General features: G+C 49.5%; 3 protein-coding genes across 3 annotated transcripts in view; 2 read left to right on the forward strand and 1 right to left on the reverse strand.

Annotated features, from left to right (window-relative positions):
• EYA3 (EYA transcriptional coactivator and phosphatase 3) overlaps positions 1–26,153 on the reverse strand; it is a 218,572-nt gene that overhangs the window by 161,949 nt on the left and 30,470 nt on the right. The gene's annotated exons all lie outside the window — the stretch shown is intronic.
• Positions 2,810–4,537, forward strand: HTR1D (5-hydroxytryptamine receptor 1D). The gene has a single exon (XM_065744609.1). It carries the CDS (start codon positions 3,060–3,062, stop codon positions 4,194–4,196), a length of 1,137 nt encoding a protein of 378 aa, XP_065600681.1. The 5' UTR covers positions 2,810–3,059; the 3' UTR covers positions 4,197–4,537.
• Positions 11,178–26,153, forward strand: part of LUZP1 (leucine zipper protein 1) — a 31,222-nt gene continuing 16,246 nt past the window's right edge. The window contains exon 1 of the mRNA XM_065744351.1: positions 11,178–11,247. The gene's annotated coding sequence lies outside the window, so the exon portion shown is untranslated. The remainder of the gene's footprint in view (positions 11,248–26,153) is intronic.

Consider the following 26,153-nt stretch of genomic DNA (forward strand, 5'->3'; position numbering starts at 1 on the left):
CCCTTAGTTGAATAAAGGTAACTTTAAATTACTGGAAAGACATTCATTTTAACTTGGTGATAACATTCCTTATGTACTAATATACTGATTTTAACTGTAATACCTTCACTGTTTTTTATATCAGCAGTATTGACTATCAGCACACACAGATGAAGCACAGAGTCCTTAAAACAGCCAATACAAATGCATGGGAACTGTGGTGTCACAGCCTGAACCACTGAATGAGCACCTGAAGGAAAGATGTGGTCAGCCCTGGGAGCACAGGTGAAGGTGATTCACCTGTGTGAGCAGAAGGCTGGAGCCTGGCTCCATCCCAATTAGACCTCACTTAAGGGCTGACTGCCACTGAGGAAGGATCTCTTGTTGGAGATCCCTCCTTTGTGGAGTTCCTTCCCTGCAAACCTGGGTTTTGGAGACAGCGAGTGTTCATTTTCCTTCTTTTCTAACACCTCCTTGTTCGTGCTGGTCCCTTTGCTTTTACAAAAGGGAATTACATTCAGTAAACATCCAGAAGTAGATTTAGAGTCCCTGATTCCTAAAGATGCACACATGCATGTAACTCTGTGTTCTTAGCAGTGCAATGAATTTAACAATTATTTATAGTATATGAAGTTATATTATTAAGAAAATGCATAAGCCTTTGCTGTGAGTTTTACCAAAGTTTTATGGCCACTCTGTTTGACCATCACATACCCCAAGGTGCTGCCTGTCAGTTTTGTCTTTGGAGCCCAAGAACTCATGACTAACTGAACTGGATCGTGTTTCTGTTTATGTATTACACTGAGAGTTTTTATTTACTTAGAACTGCAAAATATTTTTGTAATATTCTACACATTATATCCTGCTGTGGCATTTTACTGCTTCTTAGGGAAAAAAAATATTTTGACTTTTTGTTTTGCAGAAGGCTGTAGTCCCTGGTGATGATTTATCACAGAGGGAATGTATTTTCATGTCAGCACAGTGAATACCCAAGATAAAGTTCTAAGTAGGGAACAAAAATGAATACTGCTTATCAATCTGTCTCATATTTCTGGTTTAGGTTTTCTCCTGTGTGGGATGTGTGATCTGCCTGGTGTTCAGGTAAAGAGATTTCTTAGGCTCTAAAAACGACAGCTCTGAAATAGCTCTGAGCTATTAAGTGAGAGAGTCAAAGGGATGGTGATAGGGAAATGGAAAAACATTAAGATAAAGGAAATTCAGCACAGAGAAACTAGGCTGACATTTAGTGTCCCTGTCCCCTAAAAAGAATTCAGGGTAAGTTTACAAGTGGACAGTAAACTGGCCAAAATAAATAAGAAATCTTTGCGATCAGGTAGGTAGATGTAAGCCAGAGAGTTCAATGCTACTCAGAATCTGAGGTACAACAGGATCAAGAGGGGTGTTCAACCTCTACATAAAATACTTAGAACTCCCTTTCCACCCACCACTGCTATACAGCTGCTGTGATATAGTTTCCAAAGAGACCATATGGGTAACTGCGTATTCATAAACCTGAAGTCTGTACTTGGCTGGCTTGCAGAAAATATCATAAATAGTACTATTACTGTATGTGCAGTAAATTGTGTCTTCTGGGGAACAGTCAAAATGGCTTTTGTAAAGGTAAATTTCAACTCACAAAACCACTGAATGAAGTTGTGAGGTATATGGATTGGTTGATGTCCAATTGATATGAGTACTTGGAGACTCTGGACAAAGTTCTTTGCCAGAGATCCTTAAAGAACTAAAATAAGGAGAGCTCAGACTACCAGTGATCTGGAAAGTTTGAGTACTGAGATGAGACAAAGCTTTTCAAGTATTAAAAGAAAGGACTGACTGTGCAGAACTGCAAAGAATGTTGGGTAAAATGTGGGAGAAGGAGTTCAGCACAGATAGATGCAAGAAGTGAACACACACGGGGGGGGGGAAGCTGCTGTTACTGCTCATGCCTTTGCAATTATATTAATTGGGACTGTTTAGTGGAAATGTCAGTTCAGTGGCTTGTGATGATGAAAAAAACAAATCTCAGGAACTTCTGGGAAAGAAGTTGAGAACAGGAAAGACCATTATGCTGCATGTTCATCTGTGCTGTACCTGAACCTGTGGTTCAGCTCTGTGGTTGGGATGAAGCCAGCCCGGGGGTTATGTTTGTGAAGTTCAGCATCTCTGTTGTTAGCCCTTGGGACTTGATTTAGAGCTGATGTGACCTGCATTTGGGATCTCTTTCAAGACAGCACGGGCTGCTGTAATGTAAGTGATGTTCTGGTACTTGTAAGTGGGTCTGACTGAAAGATCTCGAGGAAATCTGTCCTAGGATGTTCTCTTCAGGTTTGTAAAGTTTTCAGTTACGTGAAGTAAATCTGAAGAATTGTATGGGAAGTCTGTTGTTTGTATACTGTCATAGCTCAACTTGCACAAATCCTCTATCACAGTTTTGGACTAAAACATTCACTTTCTTTTTCCAGATTCCCTTAGCCAGCCTTATTCCTCCACTTTTGAAGGAAGCACCGTCGGTCATTACAATCATTCACTGTGTGCACAACCAGGAGCATCCCATTATATGGAACATTCTGTCAGCTTCAGCACCAGCGCACTGAGTTCTGGTGCCCAACACCTGATGTCAGCATTTGAAGACTGGATGTGTGTCGAAGAGAAAGCCAGAATGGTCTGGAGGAATAAAGAAAACAGAGCTCTGCACTGTTGGGAAACAGGTCCTGATCTATAGATCCGGCAGAAATCAGGTTTACAGCAGGAATCCAGGCAGTACTGTATTATCTCTTGGGTACTCTACCAGTAGAGACCTTTATAAATACCAAAAATGTGACATTCAGATACTAGAGTGGAAGTGAAAATACTCCTGAGGATAGCTTTGTCCCAAACGTTGGGGTGTAGGTTACATGCTCAGATGTTTCTGTTTCAGCCTCTCACTTTCTCATGTTGATTTATGCAGCTGCTGTTTTCAACAAGTTGATTTTATTTCAGTGTTGGGCTCTGTTATGAGAAGTTGTAATTCAGCGAAAACGTGAACATCTTTCTTCATCATCCTGGAAAGATTACACTGAAAACTGAAATCAGGACAGAGGATGACTCAGTATAACCTTTCGGCAGAGCTGTCTCTCCAGAGCTCAGCAAATAAGTCATTAAACTTTACTGAACCACTGCTGGCTTTGGATGAAAGGACAGTGTTAGGGCTGAAGATATCCCTGTCAGTCCTTCTGTCTGTCATAACTTTGGCAACGATCCTTGCAAATGTTTTTGTTGTTATTACAATTTTTTTGACTAGAAAGCTCCACACACCTGCAAATTACCTCATTGGCTCCTTGGCAGTGACAGATCTTTTAGTGTCTGTCCTCGTGATGCCCATCAGTATCGCTTACACTGTCACCCACACGTGGGCCTTTGGCCAAGTGCTGTGTGATATCTGGTTATCATCAGACATCACGTGCTGCACAGCCTCAATCCTACACCTCTGTGTTATTGCACTGGACAGATACTGGGCTATCACAGATGCTTTGGAGTATGCCAAACGCCGGACTGCTGGCCGAGCAATGCTCATGATTGCTGTGGTCTGGATGATCTCCATCAGTATTTCCGTGCCACCCTTTTTTTGGAGGCAAGTGAAAGCTCATGAAGAAATCGCCAAGTGTAGTGTGAACACAGATCAGATTTCCTACACAATTTATTCCACTTGTGGAGCTTTCTACATTCCGACTGTGCTCCTCCTAATACTGTATGGTAGAATTTATGTAGCAGCTCGATCCAGGATCCTGAAGCCGCCCTCGCTGTATGGGAAACGATTTACTACTGCACACCTGATAACTGGCTCTGCTGGCTCTTCCCTCTGCTCCATTAATGCCAGCCTCCACGAAGGGCATTCCCATTCCGGTGGATCCCCAATATTTATCAATCACGTTAAAATAAAACTTGCAGATAGTATTCTGGAAAGGAAAAGAATTTCTGCTGCAAGAGAAAGGAAAGCCACCAAAACTTTAGGCATTATTCTAGGAGCTTTCATTTTCTGCTGGCTGCCGTTCTTTGTCATGTCCCTCGTCCTACCCATCTGTCAGGATGCGTGTTGGTTTCATCCCATCCTGCTGGACTTCTTTACGTGGTTGGGTTACTTAAACTCATTAATCAATCCAGTCATTTACACAGCTTTTAATGAAGACTTTAAACAGGCTTTCCAAAAACTAATACATTTCAAAAAGTGCTCGTCTTGATCCTGTTCTGTCGTGTTACTGATCCTTGCGCAGTCTTGCAGCCTCCCCTGAGATGTTCTGTGCTTTGATTCCTGGGTGCAGAGTGGTAATGGCCATCCCTGGGCTGCCCTGTGCTGTGCATGGAACAGGGAATGTCTCACGAGTTTCATTCTCTGTGTCTGGGGCTCTGTATACCATAAAATAACTTGTCTGTGGTCTCTGCAGTGACCATTTGTATGCATAATATCAACAGATGAAGTAAAGTTCGCAACAGGTGAAAGACCAAACAGAAAGCTGAGGTTGTACAGGGCTGCTCTGAAGGTAATGCCTCCTGGTTTATAGTATTGGCCCACAACAGAGGTTGGATGGTGATGGGATGGCAGTGGAAGCTGAACCTTCCTGCCAATATCCCATTACATATTGCTGCTGTATGACAGATGGCAGCAGTCTGACAAGTGGTGTCTGAAACAGAGGTGCATGTATAGCAAAGGTATGTCGTTGAATTCCTCCACGCAGAAAAAAAAATGGCACTTACTGACATTCACTGATGTTTTGGAATGTTTTTGGAGGCAGAGCAGTGAGTGTGAGCACACTGAGGCTGTGGGTGGTGCGTTTCAACAGTGGCGACAGTGATGCAACAGTCAGGTTGCATTCTGGACAGCCGTGGAGGTTTTTAGAGCGTGGCATGCAGCTCTTGTTCATCAGTGGTGAAACTGCACAGCTAACGGTGATGGATATATCAAAAAATAGTGTTTTGTAGCTGAGAACTCACTCTGTCAAACAGCGTTATTGTACTCCTTGCATTTTGTAGTTTCTACAGAAAGAAATAGGAGGCATTACTGTCAGAGCAGCATTTATAAGATGATACATACTACCATGTCTTTGTAACCTACGGGAGAAAAACATGCATATTTGGAGGACTTCAGTACTTCTGAATGTCACTAGCAGTTCATGTAGGCTGAGAAGGTTTCTGGAGAATGGGATCTGTTGCATGTACCTATCCATCTGAAATGGATAAAACCAGTAACTTGGGCAGAACACAGGTGGCAGCCTGACTGCAGGCAGCGACAAAGACGTAGCAGAAATGCAAGTGGGCACTTTGCAGACGTGAATCTGAAGCTGCACTTTTGGTAAACTGCAAAAAGAAGACATTCTGTTGGAAATCATTTGCACATATTTGATCGTGAGTGGAATACCAGTGCAGAAATACTACAAAATAAAAAGCATGAACATTATTGAAAATTATCTTGTTCTTTCTTTTTTTTTTGTTTTTCCTGCCCAAAATGAAACAAGAAAATACATTCAGTGCCAGTATGGAATGATTAGGACATCAGAATGGAGCCAGAGGACCACTCCTTGGTCCTGGTACATGTTTATTCCATAACCATAGAAAATGAAGGTAAATTCAGCAAAGGTACCTGAACATTGCTGTGTCTAATTCATGGATGCTCAGGCTCCCTTAGGAAGCAGCTACTTGCTTAAGATTGAGCCAGTAAAAACTATTTTCTTTCAGTCTTCGTGAGAATTGAGTCTTCAAATGTTGTGTGGATATTGTGAACCTCTGGGGAAACACTATAAGATGTGAGTGAGTGAAGGCTGAAGTCTTCAGTCAGGGAAAGGACAGCTGCCCAGAAGGAAATAATCTGTTCTCCATACTCACAGAGGTAATACAAGAAATCAGAGAATTGGGAAAGAATTAAGTGAAGTATCAAGAAAAACTTTCTTAGAAATGAAGGTTGTTGGTGTGGATATGAAGTACAAGGAAGAAAAGGTGACCACATAGTCTATGTCTGCTATCAGGAGCTCTAACAAATACTACCCTTATAGCTGGTTCTAAGTGGTCAGTGAATTGAAATTCCTTGATTATTACTAACAGTTCTGCAGATGATAGCTTAAATGGATTAAAGACCAGTGGGCTAATGGAAACAGGATATTAGGAAACCTGTGTCCTAAGGAATCCCACAAGAAGCTTCCTGTTCATCTAATCCCTGTTCTCTCTGCTTCTATACCAATGTTCTGAGCCTGCCCCTTTGTGAAGGCATCCTTTCCAAAGTGTCCTTTCTTTCTTTCCAACATTCAGAAGGACACCTGGAAACCTCCTATCTGCTATCCTAATACCTACTGGATAATGATGAGCTGCTCAACTTTCCCCAGCCCTGTGACAGTTCCTAGCTAGAACATTTTGTCTTCTTCGTACATATACAAATCAAGCAGGGAAGGAGGAAAGGAAAAAGTAGACCTGGACAATACAGCCCAGTTCTCAGAGCACACATGAAGAGCAAAAGAATCAGCATCAAATCTGTTATCTAATAAGTAGCAGATGGTTTTATGCCCAATATAAAAACTGTTGAATTACTTCAACAGATGAAATGGTGAACTTTGTCCTTCAATATCTGGGGAGTGACACTGTTTAAAAGCAAGCTTCCCAGAAGTGTATTTTGGTCGTTGATTTAGTGGGTTGGCATTTCCTGCACAGAGCTGGGTTGGCAGCAGAACCCAAAGCCAAGGAAAATTCCCAGGTGTCTCCTCAGCATTTCTCATGCTAGTTCATCAGCCCAACATGAGGACTTCCATGAAACATAAAACCATAGATAACAGTCCTGTAGGGGCCTCTGAGAGGCCAGCTGGTCTGCTCCCATGGCCTCATCTGTTTCAGTTATGCTTTTGTACTTCTCCTGTCTTGTCTACTCTTAATTTAAGACTTCTGATGTTGAACAGAATGGCAAAATATCATAGCACGGAAAGGTGATCCATCACTGTTCTTCAGGCTTTCGTAAGACACTGTTTAATTGGAGAGCAAATAATCGGAGCCCTTTCTTTGATTTGATTACAGAATCATAAAAATATTTATGTTGGAAAAAACCTCTAAAATCATTGAGTCCAGTCATTAACCTGGCACTGCCGAGTCTAGCACTAAACCATGTCCTAAGCACCACATCTGCATGTCATAAACACCTCCAGGCTTGGTAGCTCACCTACTCCCCCTGTGCAGTCTCTTCCAATTCTTTGCGACCTTCTTCATGAAGAAATTCCTCCTGATAGCGAACATAAATCTCCCCTGGCACAACTTGAGGCCATCGCTTCTCATCACTGTCACCCGGGAGCAGAGGCTGATCCCCCTCACCACAACCTCCTTTCAGGGATTTGTAGGGAGCAATGAGGAGTCCTTTTCTGCTGGGCAATTTCCAGCCACTCTTCCCCCCAGTCTGCAACATGGCATGAGCTTGTAACCCAAGTGCAGGACCTAACACTTAGCCTTGGCAATCCTCATACACCTTCAGCCCATCTCTCCAGCCTATCATAGGCTAATTATAAGCTAATTCAGAAAGCCTGTAATAGGCTATTTTTTGCCTATTCTATAGACTAATTCAAAAAGTATACGGTCCAATATTACACCATTCTTAATGTTGGTAAATATTTGATATAGTGCTTCAGGAATTCATATTTGAAAACAATAAGTAACATAGAACTGGCAGAGGACAATGCTATCAAGCTTTATAAACTAAGATAAAGATACAGCTGAAAGGAGGAGGCTGTCAAGTCACAGATCAATGTCCACATTTACTGTGTCATTAATGGTCTGTGGATCACAGTCAAGAGCATACAAGCTCATCTCACAGAAGACACAAGAGCTGCATGATTTCTAGGGAGTCTCTCAGATGCAACTCCTGTAATACTGAGCATGCGGGTAAAGTAAAAGACATTTTAATTTGTAATGGAAACATGTGGTTGTCCCAGCAGATAGCTATTTCAATGACTAAGTGGAATTTATTCAAAACAGAAGGATTTGTTAAATAAAAGTCAAAGTGTACATGTTTCCTGCAGCACTCTGCAGCTCGATTTCAGTGCAGGACATTCTGTCAGCTGGAGACACTTGTCTTTTACCAATTACCAGTAACTCTCCCCAGTCACCACCAACTATTAAAAATGACAGAAAGCATTCCTGCAATTGCATTAGCTTTTAGAAGCCAATGCAGTAAATATCAGGATATTATCATGACTCTGATGTCAATACTTTTAAAGCCCGAATTCCTGCAATTGGGTAATAATCTAAGAATCTCAGCTGCCATTAGAAGAAATGCTTCTTTGCAGAGAACAGCAAGATCACACCCAGAGAGCTCAGTAGAAATAAGGGATGCCAGCCACAGGGACCTGGACAGGCCAAGCAGTGGGCCCAGGTGAACATATGAAGCTCAACAAAGCCAAGAAAGGTTGATTTGATGGATGCTGCTGTTCATAAACCCGTGGGCTGATTCAGCTCACTAAACTGGCAGAACAATATTCACTCTGCTTTAATTTTCTGCCAGTTTAATGAACAGAAGTGGTGGAACAGAAGCAGCTCACACTCAAAAATAGTTGCAGGAGGACAGGAGCAGAACTGCATGTACCATCAGCAAGCTGTTAGATCGACTCGGGCACCTCATTTAAACTAACCATAGAAACAGAGCAAGCACAGAGCAGGAAAGTCACTTCATGGACTTTGTGGACTGGAAGACTACTCATAAACATTTTTAACAGCCCCTGAGAAATCCGTCTTCTGTAAGCTTTTGTAATCCCTTTCCTCTGGTGTCTGTGGCATCCTGTGGCCAGGCACTCCTCATGTGATCAAGCTGTACAAAACCAGCACGAGCTACTTCTGTTTGTTCCAGTGTGCTGCACCCATACGCTCCCCTACTGTCAAACAGGCTCCTGTAAGACAGCTCCTACTGCTTCCCCATATTATTCATAATTTTATGGGTGTTTATGATCTCCCCTCCCCACACTTCATCTCTGATCATATCTGTCCATGTCACTTCCATTCTGCACCCTTGGCACCATAAGAAGACAAAGCTGTCCCTGCAGATTCCTCTGGGTAAGAAAGAGACCCAATGGAAACAGATTGCTGGCTCCCTTCTGACTTGAACCCACTCTGCCATTCCTACCTCCTCACAAGCAGAGAGGCCTCCTCCAGCAAGCAACCCCCAGCAAATCCCCTCCTCCCCGTGCCTCTGACCCTCTTCCTATTCCAGCCTGCATAGTTTGCCCCACTTCTGCCCTTTCTAACTCTTCAGGGTGAGTTGTACTCCCTTCATATTGTTCCTGTCTCTCCTGCCTATTTTTGGCAGGTTCCCCTTGTTGCCAACCCCTGTCTGTCCCAGAGCAGGGTATGCCTCCATCACTTTGTTACATCCCCACTTCCATTCGTCCCTTTCTGTCCAATGCTTCCATTGACTGCACTAAGTCCCCATGAACAAGAAACAACACAAAACAGTTCCTTCTCCTAAGGGCAGATCGCTTTTCCTTATTTCTCTTCCTTTCCCTTCAGTCACGCATCACATTTCCTTTCTCATGGGATAACTTTCTGTTTCTCTAATGTCACAACACAACTCTGTTCCCTTACATTCCTCCTCCAGCAGCTGCAGCCCTGTTGCTACAGCCCTGGTACCATCAGCTGCAGCCACAACACTCCCCCAACACTCACAGATGTCTGATGTTGGTCATTCCCTCGTTTTCCTCTCTCTTCCTCTCTTCGTCGTGCCGGAGTCACCGCCTGGATGCTGCTTCAGAGGCACACTCGGCGCTCCTTTTATTTCCCCTCATCTCAGCTTGTTCCCCAGTATTCTCCTTACACCTCCTTTGTCTGGGAGTCAGCCTCGAGTGGTTCAACACATCCATGTTCAGCAACCCTGGCTATCAGTACAAGCTAGGGGATGTAATGATGGAGCACAGCCCTGCTGAGAAGGAGCTGGGGGCACTGGTGGGTGGCAGCTGGACATGAGCCAGCAGAGTGCCCTCGCAGCCCAGGCTGCCAACCGTACCCTACGTGCACCCAAAGCAGCGCGGCCAGCAGTGCAGGGAGGGGATCTGCCCCTCTGCTCTGCACTGACACCTCACCTGGAGCACTGCGTCCAGATGGGGAGTGCTCGGTACAGGAGAGACACGGACGTGTTGGAGAGCATCCAGAGAAGGGCCACGGAAATGCTCCCAGGGGTGGAACACCTCCCTGCGAGGCCAGGCTGGGAGCTGGGACATGCAGATGGAGAAGGGAAGGCTGAGGGGAGACCTACAGTGGCCTCTCAGTGTCAGAAGGGGCTGTAAGACAGGGAACGCTCTTTAGCAGGGTGACAGGACAGGGGAAATGGTTTCACACCAAACGAGGGGAGATCTGGATCGGATGTAAGGAAGTTCTTTGCAGTAAGGGCAGTGAGGCACCAGCACAGGTTGCCCAGAGAAGTGGTGGTGCCCCGTTCAAGGTCAGGCTGGAGGGGCTCTGAGCACGGATGGAGCTGTGGCTGTCGCTGCTCATTGCTGGGAGTCGGACCACACGGCCTTTGAGGGTCCCTTCCAACTCCAACCGTCCTATGACCACAGCCGTGTCACCGACGGCTTCCCTCAGCGCCACGTCCCAACCTCTCAGAGGTGGCACTGTGAGGGGCAGCCCATGAGGAACAACTTCCCGCCGCACTCCCGCGCCATCCGACACACGCGTTCCCTCGTCGTCGTTCGGAGCTCCGCCGCGAACGGCGGGGGCCGCGCACACCTCGGGGCGGGCGGCGGCGGAACGGCCGCGGAGCTCCGCACCTCCGCACGGGCCGAGGGCCGCCGCACCGCCGCTCCTCCCGCGGAGCTCCGGCCCCGAGCCGCTCCCCGCCGCCCCCGTTCCCGTCCCGGGGCGCCGCGGCGGCCGCCGCTCCCTCCCGTTTCGCTCTCCCCCAGCACGCGGTTCCCTCCGGCCGCCCCGCGCCTTCTTCCCCCTAAAATGGCCGAAAGTCCTTCCGCGCTTCTCCCAACGACGGCGGAGCCCGGGGAAACCTCAGCGCCCGGTGCGGTTCCACCCGGCGGAGGCGGCCGCGAAGCTCCGCGACGGACCGGGACCGCCGGGACCCCGACCCCCGCCCCGCCCGGCAGCGCCGCTCCCGCCTCCCCCCCCCCGCCCCGCCGGGCCCCGCTCCCCTCGCGGTGACGTAGCGGCGCCGGGGCCGCCTCTCATTGTCAGCGCCCGGACCCGCCGCTCCAGCACAGCCCCGCGGGCCGCGGCCGCCCCAGCCCGGCCCGTCCCGGCGGCCGCCAGCGGAGGCCCGGCCCGGCACAGGTAGGCTTGGCGGGGCGGGGGTCGGGAGCGCGGTGGGCGCACGGGCGGCACACGGCCGCCGCGGTCCCGGCCCGGCGGAGCCCCGCGCCGCGGGGTGGGGAGGAATTCGAGGCATCCGCTTTGTCCGCGCTGCCAGCACGGCGCCTCGCGGGGCCGGGAGCCGCGGCGTGGCGGCGGGGGAGACCCCGAGGGGCGAGGCCGAGCGGGACGAGCCGGCTCCCGGGGCGGGGAGCGGCGCGGAGAGGAGCCGCCTTCGGGCCGCGCTCGGAGGGCTCCGAGGGATCTTCCGAGTTGCCCCCAACAGCCGCTTCGCGACGGCGGAGACGGAGCGGCCCCGGCGGCGGCGCCGCGTTCCTCCCGAGGCCGCCCCGCCGCCCTCCGCTCCCGGCCCGGCCCGGGGCCGCCCCTCCCGGCTGAGTCGCGGCGATGTCGGCGTTGCGCCGAGCGCTCTCCGGTGCCCGTTGCACTCCCGACCCTTTCGGAGGTTCCCGTACGCTTTAAAGGCGCGCGGGGTTCCTGCGAAGTAAACCGCCAAGCTTTTATTTCTTTCTTTCTCTTTCTCCCTTTATTTCCGGCAAGTCTGGATACTTCCTTTCCCGTCAATTGTTGATCTTAATGCATTTTCCTCTCCCAACCCGCCCCCCTTTATTGTGTCGTTTAATAACGTTCTCCTTTCCTTTTTTTTTTTCGTTTCCCTACGAGTGAGCTTTCCCTCTGCACTCTGCCTTTGTTAACCGGCTCAGCCCTTCCCTCGTCTTGAGGGCTGCCGTTGCTGTAACTCCGTGGAAGTCTCCGTTCGTCAGACGCATTAAAGCGGTGCACGTGGCCGTGCCGCAGTGCCGGTGTGTCGGGCGGTGACCGCGCTCTCGTTGCGTTTTGTTTCCTAACGCCCCATTTGAAGCCTTGAAAGCGCTCGGCCCCACGTTCAGGTCACCGTCCCGACTCATCAGCGCATCCTGACCGAGGCGCAGTTGGCTCCGATGTTAATGGGTGCTGTGAAAGTTCTCGCTAAAATCACTGGAAGTTGTACTTATTATGGCAGCACACGGTGCTTTTTTTTGCTACTGGAGCCCCCAGGAGGGCCTGGGCAGCATCCCACCCCGGCTGCACTGCTGGGAAAAGGGGAAATGAGGGTAAAGGAGAAATGTTTTCGGAGTTGTCTCAGGCATTTGGGACTTGGAAGGAGTGCAGTTCCTCACTGTGCCTACAGTCTGCTGGCAGAGACACACGTTTCCCTGCCCATGGGGTAGTGAAGAGGGATGGTACTCCTCTGTGTTTCGGCTGTGTGTCTGAGTATAAAGCCGCTGTTCTATGTGTTGGGTTGTTGATGAAGACTGTGGTTTTGTTGGCAGTACTAACAGTACGGATCCCCTCGTGTCAGAGCCAGCGCTCCTCTGGGTGTACTCATACAAGCAGAACACGATGCTGAGCTGGGTGCTCCTGGAGGGCTAACTCAGGGCGAGGGGATGTGGAAGAGGGTCCTCTGTAACCGTGCTTGGCTCTAAGTGGCCATTCAGCCCCAGCTTTCCCATCATCCTGCAAGCAGTAAAGCTTCCCTGCTCCATTTAGGGGCAGCCAGGCTGGTTTCTGTTCCTAGGGAGCCGGTGCAGGTCTGTCCGCCAGCTCCTCCAGCTTTGTACTCTTAAGGAGAGGCGACCGGATTTATTTCTTTAACACGAGTTGGTACATGTCAGCAAAAACGGCTCTCGTTCCAAAATGGGCGCTCTCAAATCTGTCTGCGACTGGAGATGGGAATATTAAACTAATAATAATCAATCCAGCAGTCTCACAGCCAAGCCTGAGTTGTTTTGTTCTTTCATATGGGGGATGGAGGTCACCGAGCCCTGTCCCCACAGCACCACCCAAACCCTATGGCTGAGAGCAGTGCCCCAGTGCTGCCATCAGTGCTTTGCCCACTGCCCTGGGCAGCTGTGCCATGCCTACCACCCTCAGGGGCACAGCCTTTCCTTCACCTCCACCCCCAACTCTTCAGCCATCCCTTGACACTGTTCCTGAGGGCTTGGTGGGATTTCTGTTGACTCAGCAGCCTGACCGTCAGAGCGTGTTTCGTGATGGCTGAGTGCAGTGTATGGCATTGCATTTTAGCCACCAAAATGCATTGGTTTGGGCCTGGCTCTCCCTCTGTCTCTGCCTCTGTGGTTTTTGGTGGTGATGCTGCCCTGCAGGGCCCTAATCTCTGCAGATAAGGGATTGTAAGGTGCAGTTCAGCCCTCTGTTCTTTAACCCTCAGCAGGGTGGAGTGCGATACACAGGTGCAACAAGCAGCCCTCCCTGGGCACTGTGCACAGCAGCACACGCACCGTGCACGAGCAGTTCCTATTTCCTCCTTGGTAAAACAGAGCTGACACTATGCTGGTGGCTGCTCACAGGGGTTTTGCAGCAAGTTTAACATTCCCATTTCTGAATGCTTGAGATTCTTACAGAAACACAATCCAGAAAGGGCGCGTGCACCGTTGGAATCGAGGATTGAAAAGATGGAGGGCATTTAGAAAACGTGAACGGGTTTGAATGCGGTCTGTAGTAGTTTGCCAGGAGTGTCCTCTGCGTGCAGCAGCGCGAACTGGATGAGCCGTGCTGGCGTTGGGATCCACACCACAGGCACCAGGAAGGAAATGCAGCGCTTGCCTGTTGAGGAGCAGGGATGGCAAACTGCACAGCCATAAAACACAAGGAGACGTCAGCTGCTGCGTTTGTTTCCGTGTGGCAGAGGGGAGCTGGGAGCTGTCAGCTTGGAGGAGGCCCTGGTGTCATTCTGTTCTCTCCAGTCGTGGTTTTGGGAAGTGCTGGCTCGGTGACCTGTGGATGGAGGTGGCTCTGCCTTTCTTTTCTCCTGTGGGAGCCGTCTGCAGCTCTGCCCCAGTGACACGGGGTGGAGCCCCGTGGTGGGAGTGCAGAAATGAACCCATGTCTGTAATGCTGTCTGGTTCTGACCTGCCTGCAGCGATGCTCTGGGCAGGGAAGGGCAGCATGGAGCGAGGTAAGAACAGTGCAAAGTGAATCTTCAGTGTGAGGATCTGATCCAGAGTCCGAGAAGTCTGTTATGCAAAGAGGATATTCCCTGACAGTGTGTAGTACTGCCACCTGTGTGCCTGTGTTTGCATCAGTTCTACCACCCCATGCTCACGGGGGCTTTGGCCGTGCTGTGCTGGTGGAGCTGCTGCTTGCACGCTGCACTGCCTGCTCTTGGCTGGCACAGGCCTCATGCTTTGAGTGAGTACAGAATTGTGTTCACTTTGGTCCCAACAGTCCTGCCCCAGTGTGCCAGAGCGTCCTTAGATTCAGCAAACCTCACGTATTTTCTTTTCAGTGCCATATGAAGTGGGGTCTGGCCCACTGGACTGAACTTGGGTTGGCAAAACCCACCGGTACTCCAGGTGAGAGGGGCGGCTGCTCACGCATGTGGTGCTCTGTGTGAGCTGCAGCCTGCCCTTCTGCTGCCTTGCTCCCTCCCATCACAAAGGGGACAGTGCAGGCTCTGACCATCTTGCTGCACGTCAACGCTGTTCTGGATGCACTTAACTAATTGATTTTTAAGTATAGAGGAAGTCATAGTTCAACCTCCCATACAGGTACCCAAACCTCACCTAGTTTCGGATTAAATCACTAACATAGATGCTTTTGAGGTTTGCAGTTTTAATTTGTGACCTTCGTGGTTCTGCGAGGGGCAGATGGTGAATGTGAATAGATTTTTTTTTTTGCATGAAAACCCACAATTTCTCGGTTGGGTTTGTGGTCACCAGTTCAGAAGTAGGACAGCTCTCATTCAGACACCTGCAGACACCTTAGGGGCTGAGACCAGATGCATCCTTCAGTGCACGCTGCCAAAAGCAGAGCAGCATGAAGGGGACGTGAGCACTGAAGCTTTCTTAGCCCTGCTAAGAGTGAGCTTTGCTGGTTAATGTTACAGACCCTGAAGCCTGGGGCTCGTGTGTCAGTCTGCATGATAGGAGAGGAAGGAGTCTGCTGCTGGAGGAGGCGATGCAGGAGGGCTGACCCGTGTCACAGCAGCACTCCCAGCTCTGGGCATGCGGGCAGCACAGAGCAGGTCAGCTCATCTCTCGTGACTCCCAGAAGGGTGCAAGGTGAGTGGGACAGGCACACTGCCTTCACCACGTGGATCGCACAGCTTGAGAAGGAGCAGGAGAGGCTACAGAGCAGTCACTGTGTGATAGGGTCAGGCCCACGTCAGTAGTTACCAACCGTGTTTTAATCTCCACTTGTTTCAACTGACCTCTCAAGGAGTAGCTCTGTCCTAAGCTGAAAATGAGCCTTCCTGCGTGCCTAGTTGAGATGAACATCAGCTCAAGCAATTCTTTAGCAGAAATCCATTAGCCTTTGCCTTGAATGTTTTACTTGTCACCTTTCCCCGTGTCCCAGCGTGCAGCACGCCTGCAGGAAGGTGAAGCAGCTGAAGGTGGTGCAGGGAGGGCTCCCAGCAGAGTGATGCTTGCTGGCGTCAGCTCTGCCACGCCGTGCTGCATGCAGCACAGCACTGCACAGCTGGGAACAGCAGCTCTTGCTGCAGTGCTGCAACCTCCCGTGCTGCAGCAGCAGCAGCTGCCAGGCTTTGTTTTCACCTTTGTTCTCAACGTTTCTTTTCTGCAGGTTGCTTTTATACGTGTTGCTTTAAGCTGCAGCACTGGCATGTGGCTTGGGTGACTTTGAGAATCACGGGCTGTGTTTGCAGAGCTGGAAGGAGGCTGCAGGAAGTCCACGGTTGTGCCATCATCTGATCGCACTGCAGTGCTTTCAGCAGTGCCTTTGAGGTAGATGTGCCTCACGTGGGAGCACAGAGGGTTACCTTAAAGGAAAAAATCTGACGAAACCGCTTCAGGAACTTGTTGCTACACGTGATATCGTGGTGGTATTTACCCGAATAGAAAGGAGAATCCTGACCTGGGATCTGGAACAGAGTGGAAAAAGCATTAATTCCTCAGGTAGTGTGGATCATTTGGAATTACATCTGTTGTTACTGAGGAACAGTGATTCCTGTGTGCTGATAAGTGGCTGCTAGTGCTGCATTGGGGTGAGAATTCGAACTGGGAGCAGTCAAGAAATCCTAATGAAGGCTCTCACTTCATTGTTTGTGTGGCATCCTGTATATGCACTGTTTGCGTTTGTTTTTAGTGTTGTTGCATGGGTCTGATGGCATGACGTGAAGGTATCCTATACAATCTATGTGTGTTTGAAGATTCTCTGAGATGTGGTTGTAGAATGTGGTAAAGAATCTGCGCTAGCTCTTACATTCTCTTGTAAGTTGCCTTTATGTAGGTCAGTTCTGTGCACTGGGCATGGTTTGAAATAGAGCTTCTTATTGTCTGTAACAATTTGCCACAGATCCACTGTGCAGGGGAGAGCGGGTGCGATGTGAGAAAGCTCTGAAGCTGTGAGGTGGTGAAGGTGACCGAGAGCAATGCTGCAGCCTGCTGTGGGGGGGGTTGGTTGGAGGCTGGGTCCCCACGTGCAGCAGAACTTGGGCAGCAAAGGTGAGCTCCTGGCAGCTGGGAGTGAAAGGTGGGTGTGTGGGTGGCGCAGGCGTGGTCAGACTGCAATTGCTGGGGGCAGAAAAAATCACCCCGTTGTCTGCTGTGACTGTTCTGCAGTCCTGGGAGGTTTTGCTGGGGTGGGCAAGGGGGTGTCACTGGGTGGTGGGGAGGGTCCTGCACTGTCCCCATCGCTCCAGGAGCAGTGGTGGTCATGAGCCCCCTCCTGCAGCTCTCTGCAGCAGGAACTGCCTCCCCAGCCCCCACCCGTGGATCAGCACTGCTCACCTCTCAGCTTTGACAGAAGCCCTCTTTGGAACAGCAGCTGAACTAGGTGATGTGGTGCTTGGGGTTGAGTTCACCGCCTTACTGGCAGCCTAGATGAGACAGAAAATGCAGATTTTACACTTCTTTCCTCCTGTGTAGAAAGGAGCAGCTCGGGGCAGGAAGCCATGTGGTCCCATCTCGGTGCAGCCAAGGCAGTCCTTCCTTCCTGTGGAATATCCGTCCTTCAGGCAGTGCAAAGGGAGAGAGGACACAGAAAGAGCAAAGCAGGGGGTGAGCACAGTTAGCAGCCGTGCCCTGCAGTGCTGGAAGGAGACCCTCTGTTCCCATCTGGGATTAGGTTTGGTTCATCACTCTGCTTCTTGTGAGAAAAACACGTGTCCTCTTTTGGCTCTGGTCTTTTAGGATTGGATTCAGAGAAATTAATGCTTGGCATTAAACATGCCCATTCCCTCATTAGCATCTTGTGTAATGCTTGTGGGAGCGTGAGTGCTTCAAGAGCAAAAGAATTCATCCGTCTTTTGTCCTGAGCCTCTGTTGTCTGTGGTCCATCAGATGCCAGAAAACTATAAAGGCAGGCTGCTTGGGAGCTGCTTCTTTCCTGTCAGTAGGACATATCCAGATTGTTGAGGCTGGTTTTGTTTTTTTTTGCACAAAACTTCACATTTAATGCAGAGTTTTCCTATAATAATTGTGAATTGTTTGGGCATCTTGAGCCCTGTCAGCACTGGCCTTTATGGATGTGAGGTGTACAGGAGCTGGGTAAGCTTTGAAGTTGTATTCAGTCCGGGGGGAGGAATACCACTTGACACCTTCCTACTGGAAATCCCAGCCTTTGTTTCTGGCACCTGGCTGCTTGCTGCAGCAGGTTTCCTCTGGGAAATTTTGGCCCCCCGATGGCAATCCCCAGCAGCAGGGGTTGCACTTTCTGCAGGCTAACAGAGTAACTCGAGTACCTTTCTGCACAGAGGGATCAGAGGCCGTGTGTCTCTCTAACCTTCTCCTATGTTAAGGAGAATCCGCTCTGTCCAGTCCTCAGGCCTCTAGCCCACACAGAGCCTTTCCCCCTCATTGCTCTCAGCCCCCTGCGAAGATGGAGCTCAGTGCACGTGGTTGGGCTCTGCCTTCAGCACAGTGAGACCCTCTCAGTTGTTGTGGCAGTGTGCCCTCCCTCTGGTGCCATGCTGTGTGTGCTTGCTGTGAAGCACCCGTCCACCTTCTGTGATGCTCTGTTGTATAGGGAAGCGTTCTGTGCTGGCACAGCTGCCCAGAGAGGTGTGGATGCTCTGTCCCTGGAGGTGTTCAAGACCAGGTTGGAGGGAGCCCTGGGGAACCTGGTCTAGCACCAGGTGGAGGTTGGTGGCCCTGCCTGTGAGTGGGGGGGTTGAAACTTGATGATCCTTGGGGTCCCTTCCAACCTAAGCCATTCTGTCCGTGATTTCACCCAGGATATATTCTGAGTGGGCAGTTCTCAGTGGCGCAGCTGCCAGGTGTTCCCACACTGTCCTGGCAACCTTCCCATTGTCTGTGCACCCAGAGAGCTCCTGTATGACTTGTGGCTGCTTGTACTGCTCGATGGCAACCTGGGCTGTGTTCCCAGATTTCCCATTCCACATCTGCCTGCGAGACCCCACCTCACAGCAGTCCCATTCCAGGGAGGAGCAGGGACCCCAGGATCTGCTTTCCCCATAGGCTGTGGGGAATGTGTTGGGTACCATCCTTCCCCCAGCAGAAAAACTGCTTTGGAAAAACACCAGCACGCCTCCAAAAATGCTGCTCTGTTCAGTGCCCATCTCTCTGAAGCATTCTTTTAGGCTGTTTGCAGTGTGGGGGCAAGCAGCATCTTATTAATATTATTAGTCTCTGAATATTAATATTGAGGTTTGTTTAGGTCACAACAGCTACAAGTATGCTCTCACAGAGGCATAAAAAGTTCCTTCAAAGATCTGACTGTCATCTGTTTGTGAAAGTTATCTTATTTAATTGGTTTTCTTGTTACCTGAGGGTATTTTCAGCAGTAAATTGAATACAAAAGGCTCCTGTTAGAGCCTTCCAATCCACCCAGCCATCTTCATTGCATAAATCACATTTAAGAGAGCGACACGAGCTCCTGAATATCTCCTTTTGTTTGACTTCACGCTTTGCCAGTGAACAAAAATGACAGATCCTAAACGTTTGGTGGGGGAGTGAGCTCAGGGCCACCATTGGAAGAAGTCTGGGGTCGTCATTAATGTGTGTGGCACAGCCAGAGGACAGCATGCCCTGAGCTTGTGTCGGGTGATGGTGAAGGATTCAGAGATTACTCCTGGTGTGTCCCAGCCAACCTCCATTTAACAGCTGTGAAACCCTGTGAAACCCTTTTTGATTTTTGCACCAGGTGGACTTTGGGAGGAATCGCTGCTTTTTATTTTCTTTTTTCTTTTTTTCTTTTCCCCAACGTGTCTGAGTCAGTGCCTGCCAGCGGGGATCTGCTTGGTGTTCCTGCCCCATCTTGCTTGCTGCATTGTGTGGTCCTGGTGGCATTGCCTGCTGCCTTATGTGGTCTTGATGGCATTTCCCACTACTTCCTATGGTTCTGGTGGCATTTGCTGCTGCTTTGCATGGTCTTGGTGGTATTGCCCACTGCTTTGCCTGGTCCCTGTGGCCCTGCTTGCTGTTTCACAGGTCCTGGTAGCATTGCCTGCTGCTTTTCGTGGTCCTGGTGGCATTTCCCACTGCTTCATCTGGTTTTGATGGCACTGTTCACTGCTTTGCATGTTCATAGTGGCATTGCTCGCTGTTTCACTTGGTCCTGATGGCATTGCCCACTTTTTTTGTGTGGTCCTGGTGGAACAGGGGCTTTCTGAGCTGTGCTGCAGAGCCCAGGAGCAGGCAAGGGAGGTTTGGGAACAGCAGCCAAAATAATCAGTTAAAGTGGAGCGTAGGTTTTATGGATTGCAAAAGGAGCAGATAGGAGACGGTGCCGCAGAGCTTCTCCTACTGTGCTGAAGGCTCCCTGGTGCTGCTGGAGGATGCTGCTGGTGCAGGGGAGCAGTGATGTAACCTAACCCAGCCTTCATGCCAGAAGAGTTTCAAATGGCTGACCGCTTCCTCCTCCTCTCTCCCTGCCATTAACCCCTAGTGTTCCTCCATTGGCTGAGCTCCGTGCTGTAGCACATGCTGTCCCAAAGAATACCTGGGTTTTTCAGGGTGGTCTTTCACCTGAATTGTTGCTGATTGCAGCCTACATCGATCCCCACGCTTTTGGGCTGCCATAGCAGGTTGGGGCAGGAGCACTGCTGTCTGGGCATCCCAGCACAGTACCCTAAATAGGTAAAAGCAGTGCTTGCTGGATCTGGGAGTGTTGGATGTGCACCACGTGTCAGCAAGCAGCCAGAAACTGTTTTCCCTGGGGACTATGTGCCCCAAAGAAGGATTCCCCCAGCAACAGCATCTTCCTGGAGACCTGAGATAAGACTTTGAACTTGAATTATGATGATGTTTAATACCCTGCTGGTATTAAGGGGTGCTGGAGAGCTGTCCTGAGCTGTGGATCACTGCTGTTAGTGCTGCTTTGTGCTTACCCTTGGCATGGCCCAACCCACCCCATGGTGCCTAACCTGTTGGCCTGCCTGGCCCGCACTGAGTCAAGAGGAATTGTCCTGGGCAATGCTGAAAGTAATACCTCCTGTTTATTTCCATGGGAGCTACGACAGATGCACTGAGCTCAGGAAGTCTGTTGGAGCAAATTCTCAGCTACAAAACACTGTTTTTCAGTGTAGTTACCACCATTAGCTGTTCTTTTTTGCCAGCGATGAGCAAGAGCTGCATGCTATGCTAGTAACAATCTACACCAGCTGATGTGAGCCACTGTCACCACTGCTGAAAAGCACCACTGTGCTCACGTCCCCTGTTGGGTTTCCATAGACATTCACAAGTGTTGATGAATGTTAATTGGTGCCATATTTTCCACACGGAGGAATTCAGGGGCACACCTTTGCTCCATATGCACTTCCACATCAGGCACCGTCCTGTCACACTGCTCCAGTGCTGCCATCTGTCACATGGCAACAGATTGGTGGGAAGGTTCAATCTCCACTGCTGTACCTAACCAACATCCAACTCTGATGTCATGGACTGACATTGTAAAACAGAAGGTATTCATTTCAGAGCAGCCCTCATAATAGATATAGATAGATAATATATATTATAATAGCCCTCCCCATGTTCTATTCACCTGGGCAGTATGAGTGATGGGGGCAGAGCTGTGCTGGGCCATGTGTGGCTCACAAGTTGGGCATGTCTAGCCTAGACCTTCCCATACAGCTCCCAGCAGTGGCTCAGGAGTCAGCCCAGGCCAGGGCTGTCCTGTCCTCCCTATGGGGTTCTCATCCCATAGCACTTGGCCTTGGGGTGGTATCCTGAAGCACTGTCTTTGGCATGGAGAACTGCAGCTGATCCGAGGGGCTGTGAATGCACACAGCCTGAGGCAGCAGCCTGGCATCAGATGAACGATTCTCTGTCTGTGCTGGCTGCATTTTCTTTTTTGGTTTTTTTCTTTCTCCTTCATCATTTTATACCAGTTTAAATCAGTGGAGGGTTTCTGGACTCGTACGCTGACGGCACAGCTTTAAAAGGGTGAACACTGAGCATGGATGTGCTGCCCAAGGAGATGGACTGACTGTTCCAGCACGGAGCTCAGCCAGAGTCTAACCTCACAGCGGGCAAAGGGACAGCAGGCTGGGACCTCCAGGTCAGATTTCCCAGCATAGCAGAGCTGGGAGGGGCACCAAGGGACTGCCCCCCCAACCCCTTCAGTGCTGCTCCGCTGGGTGCTCGCTGCTGCAGTTGTGTTCCTGCATGGAGCAGCACGAAGCTGTGCTCAGAGCATGTTGTGATGGATACTGTATCATCTCAGAGGAAAAAAAAAATACAAAGGAAAGAAAAATGACCTCCCCTGACGTGTGTACAGCTCTTGTCTTAATGTATCTAGAGTGTTATTTGGCTTTTGGTGCAGAGGATGACCTTGTAGGTAAGTGATGGCCTGCTCTCACCTCTGTGTTGGGTTTCTGCTGTGAGTCCACCAGTTCCCATTCCATTTTGCTGTTGTTCCCTTGCCTGTGGGGCTTGGAACCCGGACTTGGCCCAGGGAGATGCTTGGCCTGGGCTTGAAACTACTTCTCCTGTGTGTCAGGATGATGTGCTCTGGGTTTGCCATCCCTCTCACTGCGGTGGAGTCTCCACCTTCTCAGTCTCCTCCCCACTCCATATCAAACTCCATGAATGAAACTGCTGAACTGATCACCACAGAGGAGTCGTGGTAGGAAAATGTATAAAAGGAAAGGTCACAATGTACTCATCCTGTGTCTGACATTCCTACCTAATAACCATTGCTCACCATGTCCGGATGCGTATTGTGGACCACTCTGGCTGTTGACCTCCAATAGCAGTTCTTAACAATCTCTGTGCCACTACTGAAAAGACTTCTGACTCTCACACTGAACTGGGGTGCAGTTTCAGAGTGCTCTGGCCCTTCTTGTTTGCTTATCATCCTTTCATCGAGAATGCTTCCTTAACCTTGCTCATGAAAGCCCACGGGGGGACAGTATCAAAGGCCTTGATGAAGTCCAGATCCCCTACACCTACTGCTTGGTAGGGACCACTCTCAGTGTTGAGGTGGGTTAGCAGGATTCTGTGTTGCTTTTGCAGATGGGCAGAGTCTTGTTCATTAATGTTGGCATAAATCTACCTAATAAATAAATAAATGCAAGTGAAGCTGTTAAGTAACCTGCTGGCAGCTCTGCCTTGAGTTGGGACATGACTGCTCCCTCCATGCAGTTGTGTTGCTGCCTCCTTGTAGGGCCTCCACGCTTCAGGCAGGTGTTGAGTCAGAGCCCTTCTGACACAGCAGATGCTGAAAGACAAAGAAACACATGTGGAGCTTCCCATGTCCACCTTTGGCCTGTGCTTTCAAGTTGTTTTGCTGCACACAGTCCCCTCTGGATTTCGAACAGCCAACCTTCTGGAAGGAAAAGACCGTGTCACCTGGGTCACCTTGTGTCACAGCTTCAGGACAGAGGACGTGCCAGCAGACCTGGCTGTGCTTTGCCTCACCTTACAGCTCTACCTGCCTCCAGGAGTGCACTGTGTCCAGCGTGTGGGTGAGATAAGCATTCTTCACCCATTCTTCACTCTGTGCTGTTGTGCAATGTGGGATAGAAGGCTCTGGGAGAAGTCGTGAAGCAAAGCACAGCTGCTGCTTTGCCCAGTGCACTGGAGAGAGCAGAGACCTGCCAACAAAGGGCCACTACCCATGGCTTTCATCTGAGCCTTAAGCCTTGTTTCTGCCAGTGCCTGAAGCAGGTTTGGTGGGACAGATGTTCTCCTTTTGTCATTATAAGCTAGGCTCAGCTTCCCTGCTTGAAGCCATTGCATTGCTCCTGGGTCAGACCACAAGTGTGTCTGGCTCAGTGTTTCTGCAGTGGCCAAGAACAGGGCCTTGGGGAAGGGGGTGGATACAGGGCAAACCTGCAGTGCATAGATCCTGCATGCTCTTCCAGCCCTTTGTGGCACAGGCAATTACAGAGCTGAGTGTTACTTCTGTAGATTTATTAACCCTCAAGAGATTCAAACCAATATAAACTTGGAGCACCCAGTGCCCTGTGGCAGAGTCCAGCAATTATCTGGATTATCACGTCACAAGGAGCAGCATCTCTTGTTTGTTGTGATTACAAAGGCAGTGAATATTTGATCCTTATCCTTCTTCTCCAAACTATTCACAGTTTTATAGGTCTCTGTTATATTCCCCCTGAATCACCTCATTTTCCAGGCTAAGTAATTCTCATCTCTCAGTGGTTTCCTCTGTAGAAGCCACGTTTTTAATCATCTCTGTTACATATCTTTTTTAGCTGCCAGCAGAGGGTCAGGTGCAACCAGAACTGCAAACAGCTTTGGAGATTCCTTGATGAGACTTGAAGGGTCCTTCCACAGTTCTTCATTCAATCCTGGTCTCCATTACCCTGTGCTGAGAGTGTCAGGAGGTGATCGGTGGGAGGTGATAAGAACTCCTAAGTAACAAAATGTCTTAATTTTTTATATTAAAACATTGGGAAAAAAAACAGAGCAACAACAATGTGGAAGTGATGGGATATGTGACATTGTAGCTGTGAAACTGATGCATCAGTGCCTGGTTCGATGGCTGTGGCTGCAGCTCTCAGTGAGCTCTCAAGGTGCTGTCAGGGATTATTGATGAAATTTCACTCTTCCTCTGCTTCATCCTTGAAAGCAGTTGTTCACAAATGGATGTACTGCCAGAAGGCAAAGGTGTGAGTAAGGTGTGACTGTGAAGTGAGGGGAATCTTCCTCTGATAAGAGAGGTCTGATAGAAGTCAGGTAAAGAGATGTGATCAGATTTTTGAGTTGAATTGCAACTCTCTGCATTCCATTTGAAAATTTGCAGGTCTTATATTTCTGTTGACAGAGAACAGCATTGCAAGTATACCACTGTGACCCTGCAGGCACATTGGTGTCCTGGCTTCAGACCCCAACCCCGGGTGACATGAAGCTTCCTCCCCTATGGGAGCACGGTCCTGCATGCTTGCTTTTTCCAGAACTCTGCTCTTCCCCAGTGTTTGTGCTCTGCTGGGAGCTGGCAGCTTGCTGGTTGGCATTTGTGTGCCAGGGGCAGCACCCACACCCGCTGGCTGCCCGCCTGTGCTTTGGTTTCTGTGTAAGGCAGATGGTGCAGCAGACGCTGTAGTGCAGTGCAAGCAGCAGCTATGGCACCTCCCCAAGCTTTTCTTGTGATGGGTGTAAAAGAGCTACAGAACTTTTACCACTGACAAACTTCACTGATTTCAGTGAGGAAGCCACAGTAATCCCCATTATCTGCAGAGTTTGTGTGGAAACATCTCGAGCCTTTTGGCCAGGCTGTGCTCCCGGAGCTGAAAGGAGCGGGTTCTGCAGAGTTGCTGGTTTGGATGTCCTCCCAGCACTCTTTCAGGAGAGCTGAGTATACCAGGGATCAGATGATGTGTGAAGAAACATGCAGCACCCTGCAATTTGCGTGCCGGCGGAGATCCTTCATTGCATGTGTGGCTCTCAGCTATAATGCAAAGAATGTGGAGGTTAAAGTTGCTTGTGTCTAATGAGCACAGTGATGCAGTGTACTTGATGTTGATCTTGTTAGGTGTATAGTAGCAGGGATGCCTTTCCCAGCTGTATAAATGCTGCTGGGTGATAAACTGCTTGGGTTTATGCTTTGGGGCACTGTAGCCTGTTTGTGGTATGGCACTTTTCAGTGTTATTTCTGCCTGTGGGGCAAAGCTGACCTTATCTGACCCGGGTAGGTGTTTAGAATGGGACAAAAATGAGCCCGAGAAGAAAGCAAGAGATCTACTGGATCAGAGCAAGGGTTTGCCTACCCCAGGTCATGTCTCCAGCCCTAGTGAGTTTTAGGAAGGAGGTGGAAGATAGACCTTAGGTCTTAGAAGAGTTATCACTACATGCTACCTTCCTGGGGAATGGAGCATGTAGAAGTGAAGTAACCTGAACTGAAAGGGGTGAGGAGAAAGGAGCAGTGCAGAGGGAGCTGTGGGTTGGATGAAGGAGCCCCATTCCCAGCATCCCACCTGCATCAGCAGCTGGAAGTGAGCACGAGAACAGGGCTCAGAGTTGTAGGACTCTGGTTTTTACATTTAATAGTCTTTGAAATGTTCTTCCATTCACTTTTCTTATCATTTTCAGGACTTGTATGAACTTTTGGCATCCATAACATCCTGCAAGTGCTGATTCCTGTGGCTTTGCCGCTTGCTCTGAACCTCCATCTGATCATTCTGACTGATGCCCATCACTTTGTGTTGTACAAACTGCAGCAAACAGCACCTGCCTCTATTGCTCTGCAGATTTTCCAGCTCTCTATGCAGGGCTGTGTCCCTACCCCTAACATTTCTCTGGTGAGCAGGACAGACCTTTTGTGTTGGATAAGTATCACAGAGGCAGCACTGAGCTGGGGCCATTTTCCCCATGCAGAGTGCTGCCAGGTCTGTGAAGTGCTGGAGAGATGCCCCCATGGTGTTTGTGAAATGAAATGTGACAGTAAGATTTGTTTCTGAGGACAAGTAGCAGCATGGGGCATTG

The sequence above is a fragment of the Cyrtonyx montezumae genome, unplaced genomic scaffold (assembly GCF_038088225.1).
Source record: "Cyrtonyx montezumae isolate F1298 unplaced genomic scaffold, pur_monq_1.0 scaffold_31, whole genome shotgun sequence".
NCBI classification, from domain to species: Eukaryota; Metazoa; Chordata; class Aves; order Galliformes; family Odontophoridae; genus Cyrtonyx; species Cyrtonyx montezumae.

Excerpts from the sequence above, each read along its gene's own strand:
- HTR1D (XM_065744609.1), top strand. The coding sequence starts at position 3,060 with ATGACTCAGTATAACCTTTCGGCAGAGCTGTCTCTCCAGAGCTCAGCA.